Below are 19,793 nucleotides of genomic sequence, written 5' to 3'. Positions count from 1 at the left end.
CTTTGGGATATCAGTCAAAAAAGGTCTTTATCATACCAAAAAAGCGCACCAATGGCAGCATATTCTATGATTATAATCATTTCAATACCTCAAATTTACTTCGTGCTTCGTTTGACGTCGCATGTAGCAGCGATCATGAAAGCAATTGAACTTGAATCACGAGTTGTCTGAATGCTACAGACTTTATTATTGTTATATAAGACGTGTATAATACTTTCTGCAGAATATATTAACTGAAATATTCTGATTGATCATGTTGGAAACTGCCTTCTAGTATAATGTTGGTCACTGCATGCATATATACATCCTGTATTTGTAAATACGGGAATATTGGAGTGCTTATGCGCGTGCGCAGTACCAGTTTGGCTGACAACCGCATGCCAATCTCGTACCCAGAGCCCGCGTTCCTTTTGGAAGGAAGCTCAGGGCTCTGGCATAATCCATTTTATTCTCCACAAATCGTGGGGAAAATAGCAAGTGCGCATGTGCAACGTATTTCAATATGGAGGACATGAGTAAATTTCACAGTTCAATCGACAACGCGTTATTAAAACTTGGTAAAGCCGAAATATCACTAAAAGAAGCACAATACGAAGCTTTAAAAGCCATAGTCATCAACAGAAATGACTCATTAGTAATATTGCCAACTGGTTACGGAAAGTCACTGATTTATCAAACCCTGCCATTCATATTCGACTATTTAGATCCCTCGCCATCATTGCCTGCTATCATTATTGTTGTTTCGCCATTAAATGCACTCATGCAAGAACAAGTGGAAAAGCTAAGTGAGAGAGTGAATACGATTGTTCTGCAGGCGAACGATAATATTAAAGAAATACATGCCAATTGCCAAATAGTGTTCGCTCATCCAGAAGTATTTGTTTTGTGGGTACTTTCGTTCGTTTGCTGCTGCCATGAAAAAGAGAGTTAAAGCGATTGTCATTGATGAAGCCCATCTTGTTGTGGAATGGTAAATAATTTTTTTTTTACTCATGCTTTCGTTTTGCAATAATAAAGTAATGTGTGCTATCTTTTCCAAAATACTGAAATGCAATCTTTTTTGTGTCATATAGGAAATCCTTTCGCCCAGCATACACCAAAGTCTCAATACCCTTACAAAAATGTTCTATAGAATATTCCATTAAAATTTTTTACTGAATATCCTATAGAATATTCTAAGGGATTTTGGAACCTATTCTATGGAACGTTCTACAACACGTTCTATAGCACCTTTAATAGAATATTCTATAACATATGCCATGTTTTATAGAATACTCAATAGAATATCCTTCAGAACATTCATTAGAATGTTCTATAGAATACTGGTATTCTATGGAACATTCTAACACATATTCTATGACATCCTATATGAAATGTTCCATAAAATATTTTCAATCTATGGAATATTCCATTAATGATCCTATTGAATATGTGATGAAATGTTCCATAGAATATGTATTCTATAGTATATTTTATAGGATAATCTATTAAATATGCTATTGGATGATAAATGGTATATTCAACATTCGTCCATGTTTCGACTTTGAAATATATCACTTTATAACAACATAATCAAAACTTCTTTCTGCCAAGAGTGAGACATACAAACAAATAAAATATTCCCAATTATATGTAACAAATTTATTTATTTAAAGTTCAATTGATGCAAAGATTTAATGAAAATGCCTTGCTTAAATTACATATAAATAAATCTAGAGATTAAAGAAATTGAAATACATATATTATACAACAAAGAATAAAAAACAAGTCCTATAAGTGTCCATATAACTTTAATCTGCATGTAGAACTCTAGTTCTGGTAATTAAGTCTGTCAAATAACCATTTTGTTTCGTGGATAAAACAACTGCAGCCGGTTGTTTGAAGGCTGTTTAGCTTAAATTGTAGTTAAGTAAAATTATATACATTTCACACATTTTGAGGAGGATTCAATTGAAATATTATGCACTAAGTAATTGAAAACAATATGGTGTTACTGAAATTGAAATATTTTAGCTTGGTTTTTTTATGAATGTATAAATTTATTCAATATTTTCTAGATAAAATTATTACCATACTGCAGTTTTCCCACCAAATAAAATGACTGTGCAAGAAAATAGCAAAAATATAACTAGGCTATTATACTAAATATATTTACATGTACAGAACATGTAAATAGTAGAAAATGGAATGTCATATAGTTACTGATGTCCAGATGCTTTCAACTTGGTTTTCTCAACTTGCACAATATTATTAATCTTTGGTGCCATAACTTGTCATATGTCTGCCTCTTTTCCCTCAAACCTTTTTGCACTATACTTTAGACACAGCTAGAAAAGGTAAAACTCATCAATAACTGAACCAAGATATGTATATAAGATATATTAACTTAGACCAGACATAATTACTAACAATTATACTGCTTACCATATATACTCTTAACTTTCTCTGGCTTTGGTTTTGCATCCTTTTCTTTGAATTAAGCTAGGCATTTGAAGCCTTTCCAGTGATGGAAAGTTGTTCTTGCATCCACGGCACTGCATAAACAAAACCTTTCACATTTAGTATTGCTTTAATAGAGCTCCATTTTGACCTTTGGTTAGTGTGATGCTTGGACAAAAGGAAATCTGTAAATTTTAACAGTAAACACACAATTAAACACTTGAGACCTAGCTTATATTTAATTCAATTTTAATGATATATAAAATTTATCTAGAGCTAGTGCAAATGTCTTGACAGAAATAATTTTTAGTTGGAATGGCTCTATTTATGGTGGTATAAATAAAAGGTGTAAATAAAATGTTCAAATAAAAAGTTTAATCTAAAGGTGAATAAAAATTTATGAGATTAATTATAATGGTATACAGAACATATGTTGCCTATACAAACATATAGCATTTATAGCATATACAAAGCACACTCACCACTGAATTCCAATACTTTAGATACACATGTTGTTGTAGATGGGTCAATGAACTTTTGATTATTTTTTTAACTTTAGAAATTTCTCATTGCCATAGCCTTTCTTTCTCACGATCCTGGTCACCTTTCACGCATTTACAAAATTATCCATATCTTCTGATTCTCCTCGCATACTAAAGCGCGTTTCACCACCCTCCTATGATTCCTCTTTGACAAATTCAAAGAATGCGTATTTTATGTTAAAATACGAAAGAAAAACGCACTAAATTCTACCAGTATCAGTTATAAAACGTTGAATCAACGGATGAAAAACTACAGACAAATACGCGCTCAAAATTTGAAAATAATGCGTGGCGGTTAAACAAGTCCCACATAACCTTGCAGCCTTGTTTGGGCAAAACGCCCGCCATCTAAGCTGCGAACGGGCATATTATGAAACAGATTTGACTCATATGAGATATGTCATATGTGTGAAATATTCGTGAATTGTCTTTACAAAACGAATGATTTCTGCTGAGAATTTTAACTTTAAGACTTTAAAAGTATGTCGAGAGAACCTTACAAAAAATGCGAATATAATTCTCGACCAATGAATAGTGTAGTAAAAATGTTATATTTTAAATTGCATAAAGGTCTGATTCTGTATAACATATATTCTATAGAATATTGTGTACAGCATATTCTATAGAATATATTATTGGATTTTAATGTGAATGTGCAATAGAATATTCTATAGCATCTCTAAATTCTATAGAATATTGTGTACAGCATGTTCTATAGAATATATTTTACTGTGAATGTGCCATAGAATATTCTATAGCATCTCTAAATTCTATAGAATATGGCAATGGAATATGCTATAGGATAAGAAGTCCTATAGAATATTCTATGGGATTTAGAATATGTTATAGCATATTCTATAGGATTCTATAGAACATTTTCGTAAGGGTATTGTCGAGCTATTTCCCACATGCATCAGTTGTAGCACTGACTGCCACTGCTACTTTAAGCATGCAAAAGGAAATAAAGGAGTGCCTTGGAATGTCTCAGCCAGCTGTTATCACCGTAAATCCAGATCGCCCCAACATTAATTTTGCCTCATTTTCTAGACCAAGCAGAGGCAGTGATAAATTGCTTGAGATCCTTGAACCACTTGCTCAAGAACTTCAAACCAAGAGACATGACTTCCCATTAACTCTTATCTATGGTTCTCTTGACACAATTAGTGAGTGCTATTTGTACTTCAGTCAAACATTGGGTACTAGTCAATATGATCCACCTGGTGCTGCTGCCTTGGCAAAAAACAGATTGTTCACACAGTTTCATGCTCAGTACCCAAAATTTGAGAGAGAAAGAATTGTTTCAGAGCTAGTGAATGGGGAGTCCAGATTAAGATTGTTATTTGTTACCGTGTCATTTGGAATAGGAATCGATATTAATAACATAAGGCGGGTTATACACATTGGTGTACCATATACCATCGAAGAGTACTTTCAAGAGGCTGGACGATGTGGAAGAGATGGCTTACTATCACAAGCATTGATCTATTTCAATAGTTTTGATTTATCAGCTGCAAAAAAGGAGATGTCAGATGTCATGCGGAAATTTGTGCAGGAACCCAAGTGCAAGAGAGAGATGATCTTACATCATTTTGGCCACAAAATGCCCAAACGAGACTTACCAGATCACACCTGTTGTGACTTCCACTGGAGATATTGTGAGTGTGATGACTGTGTGGTTAATAGTGCACAAAATAATGAAGACACCCCTATGAAAAGCAAATATGAAAGGAATGTTAATGACAAACATTTATCTATATGTACATGTAGTAAAACATCATTGACTGACATTGAAAAAGTAGCATTACATGATGCCTTGGTAAATTATCGATTAAGTCTACATGGATCTGGGCCTTCTTGTGTTGGTGGAGTGAGCTTGGCCACTGGTTTCAGTGTTGATCTTATTGACATGATTGTACAAAATGCCAAAGAACTCACATCTATTGAAGAGATAAAAGAAAAATTACCAATATTTGATGATGAACATGCCAAGAACATTTTTGCTATTCTTTCTGAACTTAACAGAGGTAAATTTCCCCCTTTATAAATAACTCTATTCACATTTATATAAGAGCATATTGTTCCTTAATAAGTTACTGTATATATAAACAACGAGTTTGATCCAACACAAGAAAAACAGTATGAAAAACAAGGACAAAGTGCAAGTTTTTTTTATTCATTTTGAAGGTTTGGAACACCTAATGAGACACTACAAACGGTTGTTTACACAACATCTCAAAACTAATATGTTTTGAAAGACACTGAGGTGAAAGTTGGCTTAATTTATGTAAGTTCTTCCTAGCTGGGTATTCAAACAACAATTTTCTTTGTGTTTTTCTCATGAATTACTATAAGTTTTAGATATATAATATATATATATCAATATTGCACACATGCCGAATAAATGTAATGTTTTTAATAACCTCATTGAAATCTTAATCATCTGTTGCTCTGTTGAATTTTGAATGTATCCGTGAATATATCTTATCATTTCCGTATTGCTGCTCAGATTGCTGGATAAATATTGAATGACCTTTACTACGGTATAAATGATCCTTCGTATCGAATAATTCCGTCTTACCTAAAATGCATTTCCGTGATTAGAATACTTCTACATAACAATGAAAATTGAAAGTTATGACTAGTTGAAGACGAAGAAATCCATATGTTCATATTGCAAATAGGGTGAAAATCATTTTTACTGATAAAGAACCATAATATATAGCTAGCTAGTCTATTTTGTACACCCGTGGCCCTATATGACATTAGACAAAGTGGTACAGTTTCGTTTTTTCATACTATTTTTCACTCTGACGCCAATTTTGTAAACGATACCAGTGATTTTGATACTCTATTCTTATACGATTAATTACATAGAGAGTAATTTCATAATAATATATGCATGTAAACTAAGGCCAAGCTCAAGTCTTTTTCAATGTTTTCTTAGCTTAAATGGCGAGGGGTTACTTTATGCATGTATTATAGTGTACGAGTAATATAGTTCCAGAAAATGTTGGTTCATGCATGCAACATACCAATCGTCAGCATTTTCTTAACCAGATCAAGATGGCCACGACTAACGGCTTGACTGAATGGCGTTTCTTTATCATTACTCTCACTGTCGATATATGCGCCCAGTTCTACCATTCTCTCTGCCAGATCCACTTCATCAAACATTATTGCCATAAGCAGTGGTGTAACACCGTGAAGATTTTTGTGGTTAATTAGCAGGTTAAACGTGGAAGACTTGCTTAGAATTTCTAACTTAATAATGGCATCTTCCCCCTCCAGGTAGTGAAGTAGATTTCCATTAACGCCACTTATGCGAAATGGTAGTAAGGTTAAAGAATCGATGCGGTATTTTTCCCAGTTTTCCTTTGGCTGCATTTCTTCCAACGTTGATTTTAAGCTTTCGTAAAGTTCAAGCAAGTACCGGAAACAATCAAGATCGTAGAACATCGCCTGAGCAATAAGGCATTCCTCTCTGAATGTTGAGAAATAAAACCCAGGACAATGTAAAAGCATTTTCGCTTTTCTGCGTTTGCCTATACCTGCAAAGAAATACGTAGCTATATTTAGCATAAGTGTATAAAATTTAAAAAAGTTTCATTGACAACCAATATACTACAACCGGGATCTTCTAATTAAAAAGCTTGAGGTGATTGACAAAAATCAAGACCGATATCTATAATAAACATATAAGTTTTAAATACCTACGTGGTGTCCTGCAAGCTAAAAAACTGATAATCCACAGTGTTAGTAGTATAGCTTCTCACAGACAGCAAGTTTTCTATTGCAAATTATTATATGACAAGTTTTAATTGCCAATTGCACGTGTGTATGTAAAACAAAATCTCTGTGACATGCTTTCCTTTGAAAACTTTTATTTGCTTGTGTGAACCTGCCGACAAGTTTACTTTGACAATTTAGTTTGCAGCCAGCGATGTAATCGTATAGCGGACAACGTGAGCGCGCCATTGCAAAATAGTATACAGTCCGCTGATCAGTGCTCACATTATGTGACAAGTTTTCTTTGTTGACGCATACAGAAATTTGAACTTGAACAATTTTTTCTATAAAAGCTTGTCATAGAAAACTGGCTCATCAGTAAGAGGCTTCGCTACCTTTTTGTTAGCTCATACCAAGGTATAATAATATAATCATGTAGTTTTAAACTTACAAAATTCATCGAAGTAGTTTTGAAGGCTTTTCAAATCCTGGTCTTGAATAGCCTTACTCAGCTTATTAAACACTGGGTTGCTGCTGTTGACGTATCCAATGCATGTGTAATTGAATTTTACAATTTGAGGACCTCCGATTTTTTCCTTGTTATCTGCTTCAAGTTGATTAGCGTTTTTCTCAGCGTTTTGTGTAAGCAAAAGCAAGGAAGGGTCCTCAATTTCCTGGCTTGAATTTTTTTCCAACGCCATTTTCTTTTCAGTTTCAAAATGCTAATGTACACAGGAAAATAGAGAAAGTCAAAAAAGCTCACTGTTAATTTAACTGGGAGAAGCAGTTAAGGAAAAACCAAGCTTGGTAGCAAAATAAAAAACAAATTCCGAATAAACCGGACATCTGTAGTCGAAAGTCAAAATATGAATCAAGCAAGAAACATTTTTCGACAGTAAATTTTCGATTTTATTTAAAAATCATCTTTAGGACTCTTAAGATCTCCTGTTTATTCGGAATTTGTTTTTTACTTTACCTTTGTAAATTGTCGGCTGGTCAAAGCTAGTAGATTAGCTACATGAACAATTAAACAAAATACCGTCGCACACACTTTCTGTTTTCAATTTTCGGTTAGACCTTGTTTTCTCGTGGTACAATAATAACGATTTGGCCTTACAATACTAGGAGGACATTGGCAGACTCAAATATGACCATGCAACCACGCGTTTGGAGACTAAGATCGAGAGGTAGCTACATACATAAAGCATGCCATATTATATAAAGTCTGTTTATTGACCGGTAAAAATTGTCTGTGGAAATTATAGTTGGTGAAAAATAGTGACTGTGCATAAAAGCTATAGTAAATGTGAAAAGGCAGGCTAGGCAACACCTGAAACATATTCATTAAAGCCTTCAACGAAATCTTGAGCAATTTTTATACTCTTATAACAGTACACTGTAAACCAAAGGTTATTATTATATATTAACATATATATAACATATATATATATAGCTAGTATACATACATATATAATACATATTTATTATAGTACATATAGTTACTTAATTACCTTTGTTGAAATGCATGCTTGAACCATTGTGTGATTCATATACATACATGCATTTATATCATTCATTTTTATATAATTATCATATATACACCTCTAACATTTATTTCAACACGATATAGAGTTACAGCAAAAGCTGATGTGCAATGGTCGTGTGTTAAAATTACAAATTACTTATAATAATTAATTCTAAGTATGTTACCATTATTTAAAGAACTATCAGTTAAAATATCAGCGAATTAATTCTGAGCAGATAGACGTTAATTATTGAAGCCATATTAATATACGATAGCCCAAAATATAAAAGTCTAAATTGAATCCTCTTGAAATATCTTTTGGAGCCCCCCTTTGTTCGATTTAGTCAAGAATTCCAACAAAGGTTTTCATTTTAACGTATTTCATGATCGGAAACAGTGAAAAATGCATCTTAATAATTATCAAGCAAACAATCAATTCATGTTGGCGTTATGCATACATAACACAAAAAGTCTTTGCATATACTAAATGTAATAACAGATGGTTGGCGTTTCTGTGGTCAATTCCTTAGGTCTAAATCGTAAAACTTTACGACTATACATTATAATGATATAGCTAGGATATATTATGAACACAAATGCGACGGCAAATCTAAGACGTAAACCCCACTTCGGGCAAACATTGATCAATGTACGGCCACGACAATTTTCATAAAATTAGACATCATGATGCATTGCATAACTTACCAGAATGTAGATGATGAGATGAAGCTTCCTTACATTGATGTTAAGGTTGTATTTGCCTGGTTTAAACATGAAATAGGAACAAAGTTCTGCTGATAGCAGTTTTTCAGATGAAGAGTCATTATATACATCGTTACACCTTAAACAATAACTTCATTGAATAAGATTATGCAAAACCTTGTAAGTATACATAATAGCTCATCTATATTCCGGTCCAACAAAGATTTTTTAATCAAGAAATGGTTAGTTGACGTAAAATTTTTGTTCGTTGTTTGTTTTTGGGCCTACTCAATACTAAAGAGCTATTTCAACTGTAAGGCCATACTGTATGTGCAGACGGTGACGATCTGCTGTTTTACGATCAGCGAGATGATTTTTACGACTGAGTTTTACGATCGGCGAGACGACTTTGGGATATCAGTCAAAAAAGGTCTTTATCATACCAAAAAAGCGCACCAATGGCAGCATATTCTATGATTATAATCATTTCAATACCTCAAATTTACTTCGTGCTTCGTTTGACGTCGCATGTAGCAGCGATCATGAAAGCAATTGAACTTGAATCACGAGTTGTCTGAATGCTACAGACTTTATTATTGTTATATAAGACGTGTATAATACTTTCTGCAGAATATATTAACTGAAATATTCTGATTGATCATGTTGGAAACTGCCTTCTAGTATAATGTTGGTCACTGCATGCATATATACATCCTGTATTTGTAAATACGGGAATATTGGAGTGCTTATGCGCGTGCGCAGTACCAGTTTGGCTGACAACCGCATGCCAATCTCGTACCCAGAGCCCGCGTTCCTTTTGGAAGGAAGCTCAGGGCTCTGGCATAATCCATTTTATTCTCCACAAATCGTGGGGAAAATAGCAAGTGCGCATGTGCAACGTATTTCAATATGGAGGACATGAGTAAATTTCACAGTTCAATCGACAACGCGTTATTAAAACTTGGTAAAGCCGAAATATCACTAAAAGAAGCACAATACGAAGCTTTAAAAGCCATAGTCATCAACAGAAATGACTCATTAGTAATATTGCCAACTGGTTACGGAAAGTCACTGATTTATCAAACCCTGCCATTCATATTCGACTATTTAGATCCCTCGCCATCATTGCCTGCTATCATTATTGTTGTTTCGCCATTAAATGCACTCATGCAAGAACAAGTGGAAAAGCTAAGTGAGAGAGTGAATACGATTGTTCTGCAGGCGAACGATAATATTAAAGAAATACATGCCAATTGCCAAATAGTGTTCGCTCATCCAGAAGTATTTGTTTGTGGGTACTTTCGTTCGTTTGCTGCTGCCATGAAAAAGAGAGTTAAAGCGATTGTCATTGATGAAGCCCATCTTGTTGTGGAATGGTAAATAATTTTTTTTTTACTCATGCTTTCGTTTTGCAATAATAAAGTAATGTGTGCTATCTTTTCCAAAATACTGAAATGCAATCTTTTTTGTGTCATATAGGAAATCCTTTCGCCCAGCATACACCAAAGTCTCAATACCCTTACAAAAATGTTCTATAGAATATTCCATTAAAATTTTTTACTGAATATCCTATAGAATATTCTAAGGGATTTTGGAACCTATTCTATGGAACGTTCTACAACACGTTCTATAGCACCTTTAATAGAATATTCTATAACATATGCCATGTTTTATAGAATACTCAATAGAATATCCTTCAGAACATTCATTAGAATGTTCTATAGAATACTGGTATTCTATGGAACATTCTAACACATATTCTATGACATCCTATATGAAATGTTCCATAAAATATTTTCAATCTATGGAATATTCCATTAATGATCCTATTGAATATGTGATGAAATGTTCCATAGAATATGTATTCTATAGTATATTTTATAGGATAATCTATTAAATATGCTATTGGATGATAAATGGTATATTCAACATTCGTCCATGTTTCGACTTTGAAATATATCACTTTATAACAACATAATCAAAACTTCTTTCTGCCAAGAGTGAGACATACAAACAAATAAAATATTCCCAATTATATGTAACAAATTTATTTATTTAAAGTTCAATTGATGCAAAGATTTAATGAAAATGCCTTGCTTAAATTACATATAAATAAATCTAGAGATTAAAGAAATTGAAATACATATATTATACAACAAAGAATAAAAAACAAGTCCTATAAGTGTCCATATAACTTTAATCTGCATGTAGAACTCTAGTTCTGGTAATTAAGTCTGTCAAATAACCATTTTGTTTCGTGGATAAAACAACTGCAGCCGGTTGTTTGAAGGCTGTTTAGCTTAAATTGTAGTTAAGTAAAATTATATACATTTCACACATTTTGAGGAGGATTCAATTGAAATATTATGCACTAAGTAATTGAAAACAATATGGTGTTACTGAAATTGAAATATTTTAGCTTGGTTTTTTTATGAATGTATAAATTTATTCAATATTTTCTAGATAAAATTATTACCATACTGCAGTTTTCCCACCAAATAAAATGACTGTGCAAGAAAATAGCAAAAATATAACTAGGCTATTATACTAAATATATTTACATGTACAGAACATGTAAATAGTAGAAAATGGAATGTCATATAGTTACTGATGTCCAGATGCTTTCAACTTGGTTTTCTCAACTTGCACAATATTATTAATCTTTGGTGCCATAACTTGTCATATGTCTGCCTCTTTTCCCTCAAACCTTTTTGCACTATACTTTAGACACAGCTAGAAAAGGTAAAACTCATCAATAACTGAACCAAGATATGTATATAAGATATATTAACTTAGACCAGACATAATTACTAACAATTATACTGCTTACCATATATACTCTTAACTTTCTCTGGCTTTGGTTTTGCATCCTTTTCTTTGAATTAAGCTAGGCATTTGAAGCCTTTCCAGTGATGGAAAGTTGTTCTTGCATCCACGGCACTGCATAAACAAAACCTTTCACATTTAGTATTGCTTTAATAGAGCTCCATTTTGACCTTTGGTTAGTGTGATGCTTGGACAAAAGGAAATCTGTAAATTTTAACAGTAAACACACAATTAAACACTTGAGACCTAGCTTATATTTAATTCAATTTTAATGATATATAAAATTTATCTAGAGCTAGTGCAAATGTCTTGACAGAAATAATTTTTAGTTGGAATGGCTCTATTTATGGTGGTATAAATAAAAGGTGTAAATAAAATGTTCAAATAAAAAGTTTAATCTAAAGGTGAATAAAAATTTATGAGATTAATTATAATGGTATACAGAACATATGTTGCCTATACAAACATATAGCATTTATAGCATATACAAAGCACACTCACCACTGAATTCCAATACTTTAGATACACATGTTGTTGTAGATGGGTCAATGAACTTTTGATTATTTTTTTAACTTTAGAAATTTCTCATTGCCATAGCCTTTCTTTCTCACGATCCTGGTCACCTTTCACGCATTTACAAAATTATCCATATCTTCTGATTCTCCTCGCATACTAAAGCGCGTTTCACCACCCTCCTATGATTCCTCTTTGACAAATTCAAAGAATGCGTATTTTATGTTAAAATACGAAAGAAAAACGCACTAAATTCTACCAGTATCAGTTATAAAACGTTGAATCAACGGATGAAAAACTACAGACAAATACGCGCTCAAAATTTGAAAATAATGCGTGGCGGTTAAACAAGTCCCACATAACCTTGCAGCCTTGTTTGGGCAAAACGCCCGCCATCTAAGCTGCGAACGGGCATATTATGAAACAGATTTGACTCATATGAGATATGTCATATGTGTGAAATATTCGTGAATTGTCTTTACAAAACGAATGATTTCTGCTGAGAATTTTAACTTTAAGACTTTAAAAGTATGTCGAGAGAACCTTACAAAAAATGCGAATATAATTCTCGACCAATGAATAGTGTAGTAAAAATGTTATATTTTAAATTGCATAAAGGTCTGATTCTGTATAACATATATTCTATAGAATATTGTGTACAGCATATTCTATAGAATATATTATTGGATATTTAATGTGAATGTGCAATAGAATATTCTATAGCATCTCTAAATTCTATAGAATATTGTGTACAGCATGTTCTATAGAATATTTTACTGTGAATGTGCCATAGAATATTCTATAGCATCTCTAAATTCTATAGAATATGGCAATGGAATATGCTATAGGATAAGAAGTCCTATAGAATATTCTATGGGATTTAGAATATGTTATAGCATATTCTATAGGATTCTATAGAACATTTTCGTAAGGGTATTGTCGAGCTATTTCCCACATGCATCAGTTGTAGCACTGACTGCCACTGCTACTTTAAGCATGCAAAAGGAAATAAAGGAGTGCCTTGGAATGTCTCAGCCAGCTGTTATCACCGTAAATCCAGATCGCCCCAACATTAATTTTGCCTCATTTTCTAGACCAAGCAGAGGCAGTGATAAATTGCTTGAGATCCTTGAACCACTTGCTCAAGAACTTCAAACCAAGAGACATGACTTCCCATTAACTCTTATCTATGGTTCTCTTGACACAATTAGTGAGTGCTATTTGTACTTCAGTCAAACATTGGGTACTAGTCAATATGATCCACCTGGTGCTGCTGCCTTGGCAAAAAACAGATTGTTCACACAGTTTCATGCTCAGTACCCAAAATTTGAGAGAGAAAGAATTGTTTCAGAGCTAGTGAATGGGGAGTCCAGATTAAGATTGTTATTTGTTACCGTGTCATTTGGAATAGGAATCGATATTAATAACATAAGGCGGGTTATACACATTGGTGTACCATATACCATCGAAGAGTACTTTCAAGAGGCTGGACGATGTGGAAGAGATGGCTTACTATCACAAGCATTGATCTATTTCAATAGTTTTGATTTATCAGCTGCAAAAAAGGAGATGTCAGATGTCATGCGGAAATTTGTGCAGGAACCCAAGTGCAAGAGAGAGATGATCTTACATCATTTTGGCCACAAAATGCCCAAACGAGACTTACCAGATCACACCTGTTGTGACTTCCACTGGAGATATTGTGAGTGTGATGACTGTGTGGTTAATAGTGCACAAAATAATGAAGACACCCCTATGAAAAGCAAATATGAAAGGAATGTTAATGACAAACATTTATCTATATGTACATGTAGTAAAACATCATTGACTGACATTGAAAAAGTAGCATTACATGATGCCTTGGTAAATTATCGATTAAGTCTACATGGATCTGGGCCTTCTTGTGTTGGTGGAGTGAGCTTGGCCACTGGTTTCAGTGTTGATCTTATTGACATGATTGTACAAAATGCCAAAGAACTCACATCTATTGAAGAGATAAAAGAAAAATTACCAATATTTGATGATGAACATGCCAAGAACATTTTTGCTATTCTTTCTGAACTTAACAGAGGTAAATTTCCCCCTTTATAAATAACTCTATTCACATTTATATAAGAGCATATTGTTCCTTAATAAGTTACTGTATATATAAACAACGAGTTTGATCCAACACAAGAAAAACAGTATGAAAAACAAGGACAAAGTGCAAGTTTTTTTATTATCATTTTGAAGGTTTGGAACACCTAATGAGACACTACAAACGAGTTGTTTACACAACATCTCAAACTAATATGTATTTTGAAAGAAAACTGAGGTGAAAGTTGGCTTAATTTATGTAAGTTCTTCCTAGCTAGGGTATTCAAACAACAATTTTCTTTGTGTTTTTCTCATGAATTACTATAAGTTTTAGATATATAATTATATATATCAAATATTGCACACATGCTGAATAAATGTAATGAATTATTAATAACCTCATTGAAATCTTAATCATCTTCAACATCATTCTCCAAATCTAAATCTTCATCCATACTGTCATCATCAACATCATCATCACAATTTGATAACGTATCCCTTGCCAAACGTTTCTTATGTCTTGTTAGCCACGTGTGTAACAAAGATGTATCAAGATTATTAAGCGGACTTTGTTGTATACTTGAAAATGCCTGTAAATTTCTTTTTGGAGTATGTTTGAATGGATTGAGAGGTTTAATTATCCTGACCATCTCTATTATGTCTTCTTTGGTAGAGGCATGGGTATGGCTGGTTGAATCTGGTGGAACACTGTTCATTTCATCATAAGCATCAACAATCTTTTTTATGCCATGTGAAGCCTTTGTACTTCTTTCAACAGCCTTGAGGGTCTTGTTTCCACACATCCCTTTAAGCATCACTTTGTGATTCTTGATCATCATTTCCATTGCAAGGTCATTTGCACAATTTTTTCCCAATCCACCTTTAAGATTGACAAATTGACCATGAATGAGACGATGAGCTGTTCTCTCTGTACAAAGAGCTTTGATGAGTGTTATCACACGCATTGCCTCAAAAGCATATTTAGTGCCTCTCTTTCGGGCACGAAAGTACAACATCAATAGTTTCCAGTTAATGATACTTCGCTCACCATCCCCTTCTTTTTCGTATCATTTAATTGCATTAGCATTATGCCCAGTTGGATGCACTGGGAAGCATAATTAAAAAGTCTGTCTTCATCAGGTGCACAATCAGTTGATGACTGACATGTTTTATCTTCTGTATTTGATGTGGTTTCCTTATAGGGCATGTTGGGAATGGCAATTAGCTTTCGTGGCCACAGGATAATTTCATTGATTCTTAGTCCTACATTTTGAGCATCTGGTTCAATAGAAATTACAAGCACTGAAACATTCATAGTGTCTTGGTTTACAACATTAACAACTTTACCAACTCCAATAACTTTGTACCCAGATGTAGTGTTTTGGAGGACCAATATTACAACTTGACCTTTTCAAAGAAAAGAAAAATACATTTTATGTTTGCATGCAGGTTAAGAATACAACTTTGTACTATAGTTAAAGTTCTGTACCTGATAAAAGCTCTGGTAACGAAGATGGGACTGTACAAGTTCTTGGGAGCTTTTCCTTGGCTTGAAGTCGTTTTTTCTGTTGTGTTTGCCATGATTTTTCAGCAGGAAGCTCAACCATAACATATTCATCAACAAATTGGCCAACGGTATTCTTCAAAAATGTTTCCTTCAAAATATTACTAGCATTCTCTGCTGGCAGCTCAATCTTGGATGGAGTACTATCTTCCAAACTATTCAAACCCGCAAACTTCATGAATGAACAGCAAATGTAGGCTTTGGTGGCAGATAGCATCAGATTTTCTGCACTTTTGTAGTTCTTTTTTACAGAGGAATACACATTGGTCATATGAAACAACTGGCGGAGATGGTACAGCTAGAGTTCCTATCTCTCTCCCACTCACAGGACTGGGTTTGTATAGTTGTTCCCAAATGTACTTTAAAGAGAGTATAAAGTGAAATAAGTACAATTTTGACTATATAGCTTTGAACTTTGACCATGCACTATATATAAATCTCTTCTTAAAAATTTTTCTTTGCATGTATATATTAACCTACCCCTAGAAAAGATTGCTTTGTGTGCCAAAGTGCTGGAAATTCAGTAATGTTTTGAAACTTGTCAAATTGTTGATCACATCCAAGTCTAGTTTTCTTAGCTCCTGTCACTCTTTCTCTACCCAATAAGTCGCCACACAATGGTACATTTACCCCCTTGAGAATCTTTTCCTTTTCTTCTGTACTGCACTTCTTGTCAGTACTGGATGACTGATATTTTGGAGAGTGAACATTAAGCAGAAATTCTTGCATATGATCCAAATACTTGCATACATCAGAATGCTTTGATTGATTAAATGGAAGAATTGGCAAGCTAATGACTGTAGATTTTACGGCCATTTCATTAGAGTACCTGCATGTAAAAAGCACATTTACTATATATTAAATACAGTGTATACATATTTCTAAATGATCATGCATTCAAAAATTTTGAAAAATCTCTATCAAACCTAGAACAATTTTTGGGAAAAATTTTGTTCAATTATAAGCTGTTGGAAATGTAATTAAATGGTTGAATTGCAATAACCCACTGGGAAGGCTATAACCAGCATTTAAATGAATATACATGCAACTCCTGCAATATCCTGGCATATAATATTTCAAAATAATTAAACAGTGAAGGGACTATAATTCTTTTTTAATCACAGTTCCTAAATGCAGTTTATGCAATTTGGAACTGCCTTAATTGATATGGCAAAAACCAACATATTAACCATATAATATTTGATTTCTAGTCATATGTTGGTTGATGTTTGGATGAATTATGCCACTTTTAACCTGACATTATAATGCTAACTTTGTATAAATACCTATACCTGTGAGGTATATGGATGCAGACATTCTTTTGCAAATAATACAAGCAAGGAAAGAATTCCACTAATACTCTGGATACCAGTACTGTGAAGTCACACTTTAGTTTATTTAGTTCTTCTTGAGATAACAGATATTCTTTGTTTTCAAAACTTTCAATATTGCTAACCAGTGGTGTTGTGTCATCTAGATTTTCAGATGCAAATCTGTCAAATGTGCAATACTGTGCCATCCAATGAATATCTGAGTTCTGGTGATTTTTCAGGATGATATTAGCCAGGATTTTAAAGTCTATATTATCAAAAACAATCCTCAGATTCTTTTTCTTCAACAAAATCAGATCACGAATGGTTGACTCACAATCACTTCCAACATCATCCATAAGGTTGCGAAGATTGTCCCTTGATTGTGTGACACCAAGTTTACCCAATCGCCTGAAAGTCTATTGCCAAAAATAAGAAAAATATTCTAACATTAGTTAGTTAATCAATGCTTATAACCTGCAACTACAGTATTAAGCTAATTAATTTATGTTCATATATTTTCACAAGTCCTTAATTTGACAAAATCTATATGTACCAGGCTAACAGTTATATAGCTATATATTTATCATTTTTAATTTACAGATACCTTCTCTGTTGCATGACCAGCTCCAATGACTACAGTATTCATTTTTTGAACCATTGACAACTCTCTGTTTCTGGTATTCATCAGAAGTGCATAAGCCATACAAATTGGTGGTACTTGTCGGCCATCAAGCATTAGATTGGGAGCAGCAATTGTAGTTAATACATTTAAAATATCAGGAGCTCTTTCCTTCATCTCATTCAAAATACCTGACCAACAAAATATTTTCGCCAGCTGAGAATGCTCTGATCTTGGTGTACGAAGAATTGATGCAAATTTTTTTGAGCAGAGGCTTTTGCAATCCTTATCGATTTTCTCCAGTATAATTGCTTTCACACATCGCTCGATAACTGGTATGCCCATGATCGCACTGGCTATTTCTTTTGGCGTTGTCTTCATGACAGCTGCACATAACTCTTGTTGTTTGGAAGGAGTTAATAGGGCCACTGTCTCATTCTGTGAGAATGAAATAAACATGAACATAGCCAATAATAGTAGCCTATGTATAAATTTAGTAGAAAATAGAAAATTAGTTGTATATGTACAAAATATATATTGCATTTACCTTATGCAGCACCATTTCATTTAGAATTTCTACTCCTTTTTCCATATCAGTAGACCGATCTTTCTTTTGAAATAAGTTTGGGAGTACCCTTTTCGTCTTGGTTAGAGTCCGATTGGAAGGAGAGGACGGCGTTTGTAGTGGTATATTAAAATTCGGTGCAAGCCTGGATGTGATCTTGGACTTGGACGGCGAACAAGCCGGTGAGGCAGGCTTTAGACTGGAAAATCTCGACATCAGATCAATTCTACAGGACGGTGGCTTATAATTAAACTTAGGTGCAAGTGTAATTTTTGCAGCACTCTGTGGCCTGGCTGTATTCTTTGATTTTTTTAGAGGAAGGCCAACAACAAGTGACTGATCACTGTTTACAATGTTCATATTATTTTCCCCGCTTCCTCGACCTCTTTTAAATCGTTCCCTATCGCAAGCTGATCGATTCGCACTTTCAGTTGCCATGAATAAGCTTTTAAGCTCATGCTCTTTCTTGAGTATTGCCAAAACTTTCAGTTCACATGATCTGCAAACGTACCTTGCAAGCCCATCGTCTTCATGTAACATTTCACTTGGTGAAAATCTTTGCAGACATTTAAGTATGCCTTCTCTGCGAGATTTTGCACCAAACAAGTCGACACGGTGTTTGTCTTGACTAATGTCATTGTTGCAAACACGGCATTTGCTCTGAAAAGAAGCTGACCCTTTCCTTACAATTTTTCGCGGGGTATTCATCCCTTTTTGACAGTAGTTGTTATAATTCCAGGTTTGTTTTTATTTTGAAAGCGCGCGAAGAACGAAAATTTCAACTTTAATCTGATTGGTCACTTTTCAAATCTGGAATCTTGAGTATGCGCAGTTCAAACATTGCAACGACCAATCAAATGAAAGAATAAAATGGATTATGCCAGAGCCCTAAGCTTCCTTCCAAAAGGAACGCGGGCTCTGGGTACGAGATTGACCGCATGCGTATTTGCCACTAAAACAATAGCGGTACGAATATTTCGAAGCGCGAAAATAGTAAACTTTGCAGGGATTGTTTTCCCAATTGTGCACCTGTTTCGCTTGGGGAACAACGGATTCTGATAAAGTAGGTTTTTATCTATTGATTCATGTAATTCTACGAGGGGTGCAACGGAATCCGTTTTCTAAACACCTTTTGGATGCTCATCCTACGGCCTGTTTTGCTTTCCACGGTTTAAGCCAAACGCCCTGGCAGCATGAATCTTAAAACTGCATGTATTCTTTGTAGGAATGACGCACTCTAATTTATTTATAGTAAAAGCCTTACGACAAACATAAACATCACTAAGCTTTTATTTCGCTCATACTGCACAAAAATCTCCGTGTGAACCGGGATAATCTACTCGGTATTAAGTAATAAAAATAAACTTATAAAGTGATTATATT

The 19,793-nt window shown here is 33.9% G+C and overlaps 5 protein-coding genes and 2 long non-coding RNA genes across 7 annotated transcripts; 3 read left to right on the top strand and 4 right to left on the bottom strand.

Moving 5' to 3' along the window:
- Positions 1-1,999: 1,999 nt before the first annotated feature.
- Positions 2,000-3,216, bottom strand: LOC114533350. Its single transcript, XR_003688045.1, has 3 exons — positions 2,922-3,216; positions 2,425-2,624; positions 2,000-2,327 (listed from the first exon to the last, which is right to left on the bottom strand). It is a non-coding gene; the product is annotated as an uncharacterized LOC114533350 (long non-coding RNA).
- Positions 3,217-3,930: 714 nt separating this feature from the next.
- Positions 3,931-5,233, top strand: LOC114533319 (Werner syndrome ATP-dependent helicase homolog). Its single transcript, XM_028554828.1, has 2 exons — positions 3,931-5,005; positions 5,166-5,233. Exons 1-2 carry the CDS (start codon positions 3,931-3,933, stop codon positions 5,231-5,233), a joined length of 1,143 nt encoding a protein of 380 aa, XP_028410629.1.
- A 326-nt stretch (positions 5,234-5,559) lies between these two features.
- LOC114533372 lies at positions 5,560-9,178 on the bottom strand. Its single transcript, XM_028554881.1, has 4 exons — positions 8,938-9,178; positions 7,159-7,429; positions 6,014-6,529; positions 5,560-5,589 (listed from the first exon to the last, which is right to left on the bottom strand). The coding sequence occupies exons 1-4, from the start codon at positions 9,004-9,006 to the stop codon at positions 5,579-5,581; spliced, it is 867 nt and encodes a 288-aa protein (XP_028410682.1). The 5' UTR covers positions 9,007-9,178; the 3' UTR covers positions 5,560-5,578.
- Positions 9,179-9,743: 565 nt separating this feature from the next.
- Positions 9,744-10,823, top strand: LOC114533318 (ATP-dependent DNA helicase RecQ-like). The gene is made up of 3 exons (XM_028554827.1): positions 9,744-10,310; positions 10,414-10,463; positions 10,807-10,823. The coding sequence occupies exons 1-3, from the start codon at positions 9,844-9,846 to the stop codon at positions 10,821-10,823; spliced, it is 534 nt and encodes a 177-aa protein (XP_028410628.1). The 5' UTR covers positions 9,744-9,843.
- A 516-nt stretch (positions 10,824-11,339) lies between these two features.
- Positions 11,340-12,556, bottom strand: LOC114533348. Its single transcript, XR_003688044.1, has 3 exons — positions 12,262-12,556; positions 11,765-11,964; positions 11,340-11,667 (listed from the first exon to the last, which is right to left on the bottom strand). It is a non-coding gene; the product is annotated as an uncharacterized LOC114533348 (long non-coding RNA).
- A 1,238-nt stretch (positions 12,557-13,794) lies between these two features.
- Positions 13,795-14,726, top strand: LOC114533377. Its single transcript, XM_028554888.1, has 2 exons — positions 13,795-14,344; positions 14,506-14,726. The coding sequence occupies exons 1-2, from the start codon at positions 13,843-13,845 to the stop codon at positions 14,589-14,591; spliced, it is 588 nt and encodes a 195-aa protein (XP_028410689.1). The 5' UTR covers positions 13,795-13,842; the 3' UTR covers positions 14,592-14,726.
- Positions 14,727-15,364: 638 nt separating this feature from the next.
- Positions 15,365-19,332, bottom strand: LOC114533317. Its single transcript, XM_028554826.1, has 7 exons — positions 18,393-19,332; positions 17,831-18,283; positions 17,206-17,642; positions 16,394-16,742; positions 16,174-16,272; positions 15,839-16,085; positions 15,365-15,756 (listed from the first exon to the last, which is right to left on the bottom strand). Exons 1-7 carry the CDS (start codon positions 19,116-19,118, stop codon positions 15,365-15,367), a joined length of 2,703 nt encoding a protein of 900 aa, XP_028410627.1. The 5' UTR covers positions 19,119-19,332.
- Positions 19,333-19,793: the final 461 nt, after the last annotated feature.

This window comes from Dendronephthya gigantea, unplaced genomic scaffold (genome assembly GCF_004324835.1).
Source record: "Dendronephthya gigantea isolate DGI-Jeju-01 unplaced genomic scaffold, DenGig_1.0 000089F, whole genome shotgun sequence".
NCBI lineage: Eukaryota > Metazoa > Cnidaria > Anthozoa > Malacalcyonacea > Nephtheidae > Dendronephthya > Dendronephthya gigantea.
This window is presented reverse-complemented; position numbering and strand designations above follow the sequence as displayed.

Excerpts from the sequence above, each read along its gene's own strand:
- LOC114533318 (XM_028554827.1), top strand. The coding sequence starts at position 9,844 with ATGGAGGACATGAGTAAATTTCACAGTTCAATCGACAACGCGTTATTA. Across the intron at positions 10,311-10,413 it reads GCCCATCTTGTTGTGGAATG|GAAATCCTTTCGCCCAGCAT; the intron begins GTAAATAATTTT and ends TGTGTCATATAG.
- LOC114533319 (XM_028554828.1), top strand. The coding sequence starts at position 3,931 with ATGCAAAAGGAAATAAAGGAGTGCCTTGGAATGTCTCAGCCAGCTGTT. Across the intron at positions 5,006-5,165 it reads TCTTTCTGAACTTAACAGAG|GTTTGGAACACCTAATGAGA; the intron begins GTAAATTTCCCC and ends TTCATTTTGAAG.
- LOC114533377 (XM_028554888.1), top strand. The coding sequence starts at position 13,843 with ATGTCAGATGTCATGCGGAAATTTGTGCAGGAACCCAAGTGCAAGAGA. Across the intron at positions 14,345-14,505 it reads TCTTTCTGAACTTAACAGAG|GTTTGGAACACCTAATGAGA; the intron begins GTAAATTTCCCC and ends ATCATTTTGAAG.
- LOC114533317 (XM_028554826.1), bottom strand. The coding sequence starts at position 19,118 with ATGAATACCCCGCGAAAAATTGTAAGGAAAGGGTCAGCTTCTTTTCAG. Across the intron at positions 18,284-18,392 it reads ATGAAATGGTGCTGCATAAG|AATGAGACAGTGGCCCTATT; the intron begins GTAAATGCAATA and ends TCATTCTCACAG. Across the intron at positions 16,086-16,173 it reads TTGTTTCATATGACCAATGT|TTTGCGGGTTTGAATAGTTT; the intron begins GTATTCCTCTGT and ends TCATTCATGAAG.
- LOC114533372 (XM_028554881.1), bottom strand. The coding sequence starts at position 9,006 with ATGTTTAAACCAGGCAAATACAACCTTAACATCAATGTAAGGAAGCTT. Across the intron at positions 7,430-8,937 it reads ATCTCATCATCTACATTCTG|CATTTTGAAACTGAAAAGAA; the intron begins GTAAGTTATGCA and ends TGTGTACATTAG. Across the intron at positions 6,530-7,158 it reads AAACTACTTCGATGAATTTT|GTATAGGCAAACGCAGAAAA; the intron begins GTAAGTTTAAAA and ends ATTTCTTTGCAG.